This window comes from Passer domesticus, chromosome 29 (genome assembly GCF_036417665.1).
Source record: "Passer domesticus isolate bPasDom1 chromosome 29, bPasDom1.hap1, whole genome shotgun sequence".
Lineage (NCBI taxonomy): Eukaryota > Metazoa > Chordata > Aves > Passeriformes > Passeridae > Passer > Passer domesticus.
This window is the reverse complement of record NC_087502.1, coordinates 729,011-740,242: the sequence shown is the minus strand read 5'-3', so window position 1 is coordinate 740,242 and position 11,232 is coordinate 729,011. Positions and strand designations below refer to the sequence as shown.

Genomic DNA, 11,232 nt, shown 5'->3' with positions numbered 1-11,232 from the left:
CATTTCACTGGCCAGAACCTGAAGGGGCGTAGAGATAGACCAATGACATTTTCCAGACTGGGTTTTTCAAAGGCCCTTTCTAAAGAAGGGCTGGAGAATAAACGCTGTTTGCCACATGGACATTGGGGTGAGTGGTCTCTTTGTCTCCAACCCACCCCCCTGGGCCAACGTTACAGCCACTCATCCCCCTCGTGCCTTCCCACTGCCTTGTCCTGTCAGGGCTCCTGCAGCCCCTCATCCCTTGGTGGACCCGTCCCCACAGGGTCTCCCCCAGCCCAGCCAAGCTGCTCAGCAGCAGCACTGCAGCTACACAGGAGCTCCAGAGGAGCCCCATCAAGAGGCACCTGGGAGCCCTCAGCAATCCAGCCAGCAACACACGGGCAGGAGGATACGGATGGCGGTTCCTGCCTGGCACAGGGCTTGTGGCCATCTCCAGGCACTGGTCTCACCAGAGTCCAGCAGCTCCGGCCCCTGCCCATCCGCTCTGTTGGCAGCACAGAGGCTTCAGCAGAACCACCAAAGGCCAAGGGGCTTCTGGCCACTTTCCCTGCAACACTGCACACCTGGGCAGCTTGCTGAGCCCAAGCACCCTTTTCCCCCTCTTCCCCCATGCCCTGCAGACCCTGGGCAGCAAAAGAAAGATCCTGGGAGTCTGTCTATTACAACACATCTATATTCATTTGCTACAGAAAAAAAAAAACCAAAAAGAAGAAAAGAACAATATTAAAGAAATAGAAAATCCACGCTGGCTCGGGTGGCCCCAGCAGACAGAGTCTCTGCCATCAGCTCTCTGCAGAGCTCCAGCAGCGCAGGCAGCCCAGCCCCGACAGACGAGGCTGTGTCCACCGTGCCCTGCAGAGCTGATCCTGCAGCCTCTGGAAGACAGAGTATCGCTTACTCTGTAGTGCCCGGAGGACATCCAATGTTTGAAGTGCCGCGTCTGACACGGCACTGCTGATGTCCTCTGCCAGGTGTTCAAGGGCTGAAAGAGAGAGGAACAGAGCCATGGTCAGATCCCAGAGCTGAGGGGACCCGAGGAGAGCCCCCTGCCAGGGCCATCCCAGCCCGCTCTAGCCATGGCCAGGAGGGAGCAGGGACCAAGGGGCTCAGCCCGAAGCTGCTGGCCACGAATGCCCCAGGTGGCCCTGAAATCTCTGTGTGCTCTGCCCACGCCGGCCCTGGTCCGCACAGGGAGCAGAGCCCTCGGCAGCCGGGGCAGGGCTCGCAGGTGCCCCCGCCAGCCCCCGCTGCCAGCCCGCTGGCCTCACTCACCGCTGCAGATGAGCTGGAGCTCTTCCCTCTTCCCCCTCAGGTGCCGCCCGGCCATGCCTGGGAACACAGAGCCTGTCACGGCGCCAGCGGCACAGCTCCCTGCCAGCGGCGCTGCCGGCGCTGCGGCCACACGCCCTGCTGGCCCGGCAGGGCTCAGCCCGGGCCATGCCGCACGCTGCCGCCCGAGGGCACGGCTGCCAGAGGCCGGCAGCAGCGCCCAGCCCAGGCGGGGCTCCGGGGCGCCGGGCCCGGACGGCGCTGCCGGGGCAGCGGGCGGGGCTGGGGCCGAGCTGCGGCGGGGCAGGGAGGGAGTCCGGCCTCATGGCTCACCGGTGAACCTGATGGCCGCCACTCGCAGGGACTCCTGTGGGTTCCGCAGGTACGGCAGGGCCCGGCGCAGGTGCTCGGCCGCTCGGCTCCTGTCCTCTGCCGGCTGCAGAGAGCGGCAGCAGGGAAGGCTTGGCGCGGGCTCAGCCCCTGTGGCGGGCGCTCCCTGCGCCCAGCCCCGGCCTCCCCTGCCCGCACAGCCCTGAGGCGCGGCCAGCAGCCGCTGGCGCCGGGCTCCGCAGGGGGCAGAGGGCCGGCTGCTGCCCGGGGAGCCGCGGTGCCGCCCCGGCCCGCAGCCCCGCCGGGCCGCGGCTCCATCGGCCCCCGGCTCGGGCCCACAGGAGCCTGGAGAAGAGCCCGCACGGCCTCGGGGTGCAGCAGCGGGCTGAGGCACAGCTGCTGGTGCCGCACACTGAGCACGGGCGCTCAGGGGGCTTCTCCAGGCTGAGGCTGGGGCTTCCAGGCCGTCCTTACCAGGCACTTGGTGAACTTCCACAGCTTCTTGTTCTTCAGCTGTTTTTCAAGATCCCTCCTCTTCAGGAACTTGGCCACACAAAGCAGCGTTTCCTGGGAAACCTGGAGAGCAGCAGAGACACGGAGATGGCCCCACAGCCCAGGGTGCAGGACCCGCGTCCCTGTGGCAAGGCCTGGAGGAGGCTGCAGCCCAGCAGGCGCCAGGGCAGGAGGCAGCCGAGCCCCCTGCCGGGGGACAGCAGCAGCCCATGAATCCTCACCTGTGCCACAAGCCGATTCTCATCATGGCAGTGGAAGAAGAGTGGCAGCAGGCTCTGGCGCAGGGGTGTCTTCAGGGTCTTTTTTTCCTTTTTCTGTGGAAGAGTCACCAATGTTCGGAAGAGGAGTATGGAGAGCACCTGCACCTGGTTATTGTCCTGTATGAAAGGAAGAGAAAAAGACCTCAGCATTGGCTGCACGGGGCTCAGCTTGGCGCAAGCCTGCAAATCCACAGGGCACAAAGTGTCTGGGCAGCACCCAGTGGCCGTGGCTGAGGGCAGCGAGCCTTACGTGGTCAAAGAGTGGCAGGAGCGCCTCAACCAGCTGCAGTGTGATGGGGCCGGCTATCAGCGTGTCATTGTTCAAAATAATAAAGCTGAGTAGCATGACCGTCATGCAAACTATCTCTCCATCTGTGTCCTGCAGGAGCTCCACAAGGCTTTCAGTCAGGCTCCACATTTTTTTGGTCTGTTCGGAACACAAGTTGGTGAAATGCCATCCTGCTGTGGCAGGGCCCAGAGGCCAAAGGCCTATCCTGAAGCACTCGGGCAGCTGAAGCGGGAGGCAGGAGAGCTGGGAGCAGCTGCCCCAGCACCCAAAGCCCAGCCAAGCCCAAAGGACTGCATTGCCCAGCTTAGCCCCTGCCCCCTTCTCACCATGGAGGGCTCGTCAGTGAACTCGAGAAGGGCCCTGAGTGCCAGGCGACGCCTCTCCCTGCACTCGCTCCGCAGGTGCCTTGACAAGATTTGCAGGACTCTCTTAGCACCGCGTTCACTCAAGTCCAGGAACTCGAGGACCTGAAAGGCACAGGGCAGTGACAGGGGAGCCGGCCAGCAGGAACCAGAACCGCACAGGGCTGGGCCCAGGCAGCAGCACAGGCACAGGCACCGTCCCAGGCAGCTGCGGCTACGAGAGGGCAGAGAGCTGGGAGGCAGCGCTGGCCATCAGGCTCACCTCCGCAAGGAAGGCCAGGGCGGGCAGCTCCCAGCGTGGCTCCTGTGTGCTGAGCAGCCGGAGCAGGTAGCGAGCGATGCGGGAGCACAAGGAGATGGAGACACAGGACATCTCCCTGGCAGGAGAAAAAGGCACCAAGACTGTGGGCCATGGGGACAAAGCTCTGCCAGGACCGACTCACAGAGGTCTGGTCTTTCCCCAGCATCCTGCAAGGGACCCTGGGCTATTGGGGAGGTGGCTCCTTGTGGGTACCCTCCTCTCCCAGCCTTTTCCAGTCTGCTTGGCTGTCCCTCGGTGACAAGGCCCTCTGGCCCGCGACCATGGGGACTGTGTGGGGCACCCTGGGCACAGAGCACAAATGTCAGAGGCAGCGGGGAGAAGGGGGTCTCACCTGGCCAGCAGAGCCACGGCATAGTGGTGGGTGTCAGCACACAGCAGCGTGTCCCAGCCACACGCTGGTGCTTCCATTGCCACCACCACGTCCTCGTGCTGCATTCGGCAGAGCAGGGACTTCAGGGTCTGCACTGCAAACCTGTGTGCAGAGCAAAGCCCCGGTCACGCTGGGAGCACTGGCTTCTGCCCAGGGACATGGCAGGGACAGGAGGACTGGGATGGAGCACCTGTTGGGGCTGGCGGCAAGGTCATATTGCTCTTGGCACCCCTTCCAAAAGGTATCCACCGCCTCTGGCATATCCAGAGTGGTGAAGAACACTTGGAAGAGCAGATGCACAAAGAGGCGGGGGAAATACACCGTCACCATGTGTGGGACACAGGGAACCTGGAGGATCTTCCACATCACCACAGTGGCCTGCAAAGGACAAAGCCCCCCGAGACAGCGCTCAGTGCCGAGGTGTCCGTGTGGCAGGGCCTGAGCAGGGGAGGGAGAGGCCCAAAGAGGCGCAGGGGGAGCAGGGGCCTGGTGGCCCTGAAGCTGCCTCGAGGCCAGGTTTCATCCCAGCGCCTGAGGCAGGGAGATGCAGTGGGGGAAGGAGGATGGAGAGCTGCTGGAGAGGCGGCTTTGGGGCCAGCAAAGGCCAGTTGCAGAAACTCACAGCCAGGACCAAGACACCCGTTTTGTCCCCATCGGAGGTGCACATGCTGTGCTCGGGCCAGCTCCCCAGCACATCCAGGAGTATCAGCAGCGCAGGCTCCGCAGTCCTGGGCGAGCACATGATGCTCTTCCACATGGTCAGAGCAGCTCTGTGGGGTTAGAGCTCTGTCTCAGGGGGGTCTGGGACACAGCACTGTGGGCAGGGGCAGCAGCGGGGACCTGAGCTGGCTGCCAGCTCTGCCCCTGCCCACTGCCACTGGCCAGCAGCTCCCAGCAGCCCAGCCCTGTGGGGACAGGCCCCTGAGGGGCCGTGAGGGAGCATGGCAGCAGGCTTGGGGACTGACGTGCCAGGGCTGGCAAAGGGAGCAGCCAGAGGGCCCTGAAACTCTCTGTTGCTCAGACAGCTGGGACAGGCTGTACAGGCTGATGGGCTGGGGAGCCCTGAGCGCTCTGGGCAGGCGGGCCCCATACCTGTCACAGGATGGGGCCACACGCAGGAGCGTCACCAGTACGTCAGCAGGCTGTGCTTCGGTGAGATCCAGCAGGGTCCTGTTCAGCCTGTGCTCAGCAAACTGATTGGCCGTGAGCCACTGGTGGATGTACCTGACCACGGCAGGCACCTGGAGAAGGCACGGGGACACTTGGACAGCTGCCAGAGGGAGGAATGTCCCCAGCTTCCCCAGAAAAGTGCTTCCCTTCCCACCACACTGCCATGGCCTCAAAGGCTTCCAGTGACCAGCGGGTGTTGCTTGGGAGGCTGAGCAATTCCTGGGAGGATCAAACCCTGGCCATGGGCTGCTTACTTGCTTTGGATTGCAAAAGCCCTCCTCTACCAGCATATCCAGCAGGGCAGCACTGGTCTTGGTTTTGAAGATGTGTGAGTATGCTCTGAGCCCAGTGCCCACGGTGCTGGTCTCTTGCTCCCGAATTCTCTTGATTAATTTGCAAACCAGCTGTAGGAGAAGGGCAAGAAACCAGGGATGTTCCACGGAATGCTCCAAGTATGGTGACAGCAGGCCCAGCCCAGGTGGGGATGGCTGCAGGTACCTGTGCTGTTCTGTGGAAGAGGCCACGGCTGGATTGCTGCTCTTGTGTGCGCTCCACGGCTGCATCTGGCAAAGAGCGAGCGCAGCCAGAGCTGAGGGGCTGCGGGAGAGGCCGGAGAACACAGCCCAGCCCTGCACTGCCCAGGCAGGGACAGCCCCGGGATGCCCCAGGGGATGGAGCACGACTGCTGCGGGGTGTCTGCCTGGCCCCTCTTCCGTCCTGTCCATAGGCATGGCCCAGGAGATGGGATGGGATGGGATGGGATGGGATGGGATGGGATGGGATGCAACGGGATGCAACGGGATGCAACGGGATGCAACGGGATGCAACGGGATGGCATGCCATGGGATGGGATGAGTTGCAGTGGGATGCAGTGGGATGCTATGACACCAAGCTGGCTGCAGGCACCAGCCCTGTAGCCCAGCTCTGCCACTCACCCTCCTGCAGTGGCTTGAACGCCACCACCTCTTCCTTCTGCTGTGCTGGGGCAGCTCCAGGGCCTTCTTCCTCTTCCTGCACCCAGGCCAGCTTGGGCACTCTCAGGGGTCTCTGCTCCATGTCTCTGACTGGATTTGTGGCTGCTTGCAGGAGAGATGCCTCGGAAGAGCTCCAAGTCAGCAAGTCCTGCAGTCGTGCCTGGAAGGCACCTTCAAGAGCGAAGCCTCAGGAGGGCTACAGGACAGCACGTCCTGCACTCTGCTCTGGAGGGCTCCTGCCACAAGGGCAGGAGAGTCCTGTCAAGGATGGTGGTCTGGCCTCGAGGGCACTGGCAGCAGGATGGGAGATGCCTCCGGGGCACCAAGGCCCACGGTCAGCCCTCGAGGGCACCTGCAGGAGAGAAGCCTCGGGAAGGCCACGGGTCAGCAAGTCCTGTGGTCTGGCCTCGAGGTCAGCTGCAGGAATAAGACCTCGGAAAGGCTCCGGGTCAGACACGAACGAGTGTGCTGTGTGGGGCTCCTCACAGCACTGCTCTGTCTCGTCCTGTCCCGTTGCGAGCTCCGAGCACTCTGGAGCGTTCCTGTCACCACCAGCTCCTATGTCACCACATGTCACAAAGGGCTCTAGGACACCCGTTCCATGGCGTGGTGACCATGGTACACCGTGTCACAAAGGGCCCCTGCACACACTGCCCCCTGCCCTGGAGCCACCCCCAGCCCACCCAAAGTGGCCCAGGTTAGGAGGAATCTCTGGCCCCGGGTGTCTGAGACAGCCTGACAGGGTCTTTAGGAACGGCTCAAACCATCAGCAAATGCTGCCCTGCTCTGCAGGCTCAGGGCAGCAGAAGGAGCCCCCAGGGCTGCCGACACAGCCCCCCTTGGGAAGGGCACGAGGCCTTCCACAGAAGCTGGCATGGCCTCCTAGGGACACGTCCTGGCTGGTGGCCATCCTAAACCTGCGGGTGTGACACGGACAAGGAATGTGTGGGCCAGGGCACGAACGCTGCTCTGAGCCCTGGGGCCCGGGCAGCGCTGCCATCAGCAGGTGTGGCAGAGTCCCTGCCCAAGCAGACCTGCCACCCCTCAGCCCTGGCAGCGCTGGTGCCCGTCTCCTGCCCCAGAGACCTGTGCCCCGGGGGGCTTCTGTGCCACAGGGAGCCAAAGCCCACGTGCACTGGGGGCTGTGCTCCTTCCTGCAGGGGCTGCTGGCAGGAGCACCTGGAGCAACTGCTGGCAACACTTGGTCTCTGTCAGAAGCTCTTACTCCGTGCTGAAATTATTTTCTCATTGAAGTCATTTCTTTCTGCAGGAAAACACCTTAACAGCAAAGGCACAGAAGAATGTGGCATTTAAGAATCCTCAGTTCAGGAAAGCTTCACTTCCCATTGCTCAATTCAAGTAGTTCCAAAAAGTTGCAAACTTCCCAAATCAATTGGGATGGCTTGAGAAGGTGAAGACTTGGAATTTTTCTTCCCATCTCAAAGCAGTGACGCACTTGTTTTAACGTCATCCACTGAGAGTCACTTTACAGAACATAACACTCCACAGAGGCAAAAAAAGGGCCATTCTTTGGTTTGCAAATGGTTTTTTATGAAGGGATGATAATATCCTCATTCTCTTAAGGAATAAAAACTCTCAAGAAATGAAAGTTCACTCAGTGTTCCCAAAGTAGCCCAACCAAAAAAGTAGATGGCAAAAGGGCTAATCCTCCCCCTAGTACAGATATCTAAGTGGCCAGTAAAGTACAGCTCTGCCCTCTGGTTCCCTGCAGGAGAATCAGGACCATGAACAGGAAAAGTCACAGATATTCTTTCTGCCCTCCGGAACCAAAACTGTGCCAAACCACAGATGCTGCCTTCAACCTGGCTCAGATTCCAGCCTAGACCTCTCACCTTCCAGACAATGCCTTCTCCAACACCCCCCCCAACACCAACCCCCCCAGCCTCCCGCACAGAAGCCCTCAACACCTCGCCAGGACCCCGAGCTGTCCCTGTCCCTCCGCAGAGCTTTCCCACCCTCCAGCAGACGCCCTGGTTCCCTGCACGTGCCGTGGGATGGCCCTCAGGAGGGTCTGCTCCAAGGCCTTCCCTGGTGGCAGCTCAGGCTGCCAGGCCTGTGGTTCCTGGATCACCCTTCCCACCGAGCCTTCCTGTGCACGGCTGTTCCATTGGCACCTTTGCTCAGCTCGGACTTCTCCACTTAACCAGGACTGCTGGTCAAGGATCCAGAGCAGCCTGGCCAGCTCTTTCTCCAGCTCCCTCTTTACTCTCGGGGGAGCTAGAGCATTCCACAGGAAAGCAACTGGTGCCACAAGGAGCCTCAGGCACCTTTGGCAGTGAAACAAGGCCTTGGTTTGACCTAAGTAAGCACGAGCAATTCACATTAGTGAACAAGTGCTTAGCACAGACAGACCTGAGTACTTGCACCAGTTAGAATAAGAAAAACCTGGGGGCCTAATTGACAGGAGAGTGACTTGACAAAAAGCTTTAGACATAGTCTGCCAGAAGAACTAAGGGCAAGTACAGAATCAGCCCTGTGCAGGGAAGCCATGAGGAAGACTTTGTGCTGCTTTAGGGCATCGAGAAAATGCCTGGCCAGCACCTGGACATTAGCTTCAAGTATAGGAATGTGACACAGTGTATTTCTAACCCCCTGCCTATTGAATCACCTCAGCAGTGTAAAGATGCATGGTATTTTTTATACAATTCCTACACCAACACACTGAAATTTATCCATGGCAGAGAAGCATTTCAGTGGGGTGCAGACTCCTGCCCTCCCACCAGGTCAATAAAAGGGCTTTTGGCAGATAATGCATTTCTCTGCTGATTTCTTTGAGTGACGAAGACCCCTCAGGACTGCTGTATCTGAGGGAACACCGTTGGCCTTGACCTGTAGGCACCTGCACAAGCTTAAAATCAGCTGCCTCAGCTTCCAGGACATCTCTTGGCCAGCATCCTGACATGGATGTAGGATTGCTGCGAGGCACTTCTGGGACACAGCAGGACAGGACCGGCTGTCTCGTGTCCACATAGCACCCCCTGACACAGCCAGGGTCATCCCAAAACCAGACAAACGCTCACGTGTCAGCAGAGGGGAGCAAGGAGCACTGGGCTCCTCTCAGGGTATTTCAGCTAGGCTTGCTCCACAACACGCCCCCATTTTAAGGCCTGCTGATGCCCAGCTGCCAGAAATGCCTACCTTGTTCTCTCCAAGATGCACAGGGAGAGCCAATGAGCAGAACACCTTGGGATGCAAACCTTCCAAGCCTTTTCTGAGGCCGGGGGCACAGCAAGATCAGCCAAGACTCTCCACGCTGCCTGGCCCACCCAGCCCAGCTCTGTGCTGGCCCTGGGCCACAGCAGCTTCCACCAAGCAAGAGGCAAATAAATGCATATTGCCAAGAGCCGAAACACAGCAGAAAGGTAAGATGAGAAAAGTGTGTGTGTAAAGGCCTTTTAATTCACAGCTCTCAAAGAGAGCTTTGGGGCTCATGGCTGGGCAGAGATGCTCCTGCTCACACCTCTGTCCAGAGGTGGGGAACACACCCTGCTGCAGGTGCTTGGGTTGGTCTCTGCAGATCCAGGTGGATGCCAAACCTGCTCTTCACAGCCTTCTTCCTTGCCCTGCCCCTCTGCCATGTGCAATGGGCCTCAAGGACTGAAAGGAGCACAGAGAGCCAAAGGGGGTCACTTGCACCTACCTTACTGGGAGCTCCCTGGGAAGCACTTTCCTTGAGAAGCAAGCCCCTTTCCTCCAAAGGCATTTCCCCAAATGTGTAGCTTTCCTGGGGAGCACCAACACACTGTTAAAAAAAGCTGGCAAAGCTGAATGACTTCAGGTCCTTTCAGGACAGGCACTCCAGCTCTAGCTCGTATTCCCCCAAGTGTGCGTCCAGGTGGAGGTTCAGAGGTGCAGCCCCAGTCTCTCTACAAACACAAGCTGCCTGCTGCCTCTTCCCCTGCCTCAACTCCTGCCTGCACTCACAGCACCAAAACCAGGCTGTTCCCAGCCAGAGCCCAGAGTCCTGTCCCTGCAGGACGCTCCTGCCAGCACCTTCCAGGACTCTCCGCTGTGCATGCAGCACTTTTCATGCCCGCTCTCAACAGGCTCTGGAAGGCAGAGCACAACCTGGCTGGCTCTGCCACCAGCACACCCCAAACACAGGCAGAGGAAGAAGCAGCAGGGGTTGTTTTGTGACCATGCCCCAGAGAAACTGGAAGGGTGCTCTCCCTCTGCTCTCGCTTGGTTGGCTTTCTGACTGGGTCTGAGCCTGGGGCTGCCATTCCTTGGTTGTGGGGACCAGAACCACACCCAGGATCCCGGCACTGCCTGGCAGCGCTCCGGGCACTGGCACGGTCGCGTGTCCGAGTCTCGGGCACCGTGCTGCTGCTTCATTTACTCTTAGGCACACCCAAAGCTCTCTCTTAAGCCCGGATGGTCTCTGGTTCTGCCCTCTTCCTGATCCTGTGCAGGGATGGAGCACTGCTGTGCTTTCAGGTAGCTGTTCCTGAAACCTTCCAGCATTCCAAGCTCCTTTGCCCTCTGTGGATGCTTGTCAGGGCATCCCTCACAGCTGGCTTCAGAACATCCTCAGGTTGGCTATTCCAAAATCCAGGGGCTCCAGGGTGCTCAGCAAGATCTGTAACTCCACAGTGTTGTGGAACTGGACCTTCAGCACAGGGACCTTTCCAGCCTGATCTGCCCTCGTTCCTCTGTGTCTGTGCACAAAAAAAAGCATGGAAGAGAATGGCAGGAGGGGCCTGTGTGTCCCAGGGCTCTGGATTTGCATCGCTTCAGCTCCACAGAGATGCAAGTAAAGCAAAGAAGCCAAACTGCTTATTAATGGAAAGCGAAGCAAAGGGATGAGCTGGGAGGGAAGAAAGGGGATAGGCACGGTCTGAGGGCTGAAGGGAGGGAGCTGTCAACAGGGAGGGAGAAGGCAGGAGCTATGGGAGCTTCCCACAGGCTCAGCTGTGCCAGTCATCAGCTGTGCCTGGAACTCCATCTGGTCTCCTCTGGTCCCCAGGTGGTCTCATCTTCCAAGGGATCTGGAGGTCTTAAGGAAACACTGCTCCTTCTGAGCCAGCAGATGAAAGTAGTTCTGCAGCTCTTCCCTCGAACATCACCTGAACAAATATGCTGATGTGGGAGGGGCTGTCATTTTCACTCAGGGCTTGAAGGGCTGGAAGAGAGAGGAATAGAGCCACAGACAGAACCTGGACCTGCAGGAATCCAAGGCCACCTTCCTTCCAGGGCCATCCCATCCAGCTCTTGCCATGGCCACAAGATAGGAGGGGGCAAGGGGATCAGCTGCAAGGTGCTGGCCGTGAATCCCCCTGCCCACATCCCTGAAATCTCTGTGTGCTCTGCCCATGCCACCCCTTGTCCACAGAAGGAGCGAAGCCCACTGCA

The 11,232-nt window shown here is 59.7% G+C and overlaps 2 protein-coding genes across 2 annotated transcripts; both read right to left on the bottom strand.

The window, feature by feature from the left end:
• Positions 1-707: 707 nt before the first annotated feature.
• On the bottom strand, positions 708-2,577 carry LOC135287419 (uncharacterized). Its single transcript, XM_064400778.1, has 5 exons — positions 2,334-2,577; positions 2,074-2,175; positions 1,603-1,705; positions 1,273-1,329; positions 708-982 (listed from the first exon to the last, which is right to left on the bottom strand). Exons 1-5 carry the CDS (start codon positions 2,520-2,522, stop codon positions 783-785), a joined length of 651 nt encoding a protein of 216 aa, XP_064256848.1. The 5' UTR covers positions 2,523-2,577; the 3' UTR covers positions 708-782.
• Positions 2,578-3,237: 660 nt separating this feature from the next.
• Positions 3,238-6,163, bottom strand: LOC135287244 (maestro heat-like repeat-containing protein family member 9). Its single transcript, XM_064400602.1, has 8 exons — positions 5,821-6,163; positions 5,384-5,448; positions 5,140-5,289; positions 4,808-4,956; positions 4,338-4,485; positions 3,906-4,093; positions 3,677-3,817; positions 3,238-3,400 (listed from the first exon to the last, which is right to left on the bottom strand). The coding sequence occupies exons 1-8, from the start codon at positions 5,939-5,941 to the stop codon at positions 3,238-3,240; spliced, it is 1,125 nt and encodes a 374-aa protein (XP_064256672.1). The 5' UTR covers positions 5,942-6,163.
• Between the last annotated feature and the right edge of the window lie 5,069 nt (positions 6,164-11,232).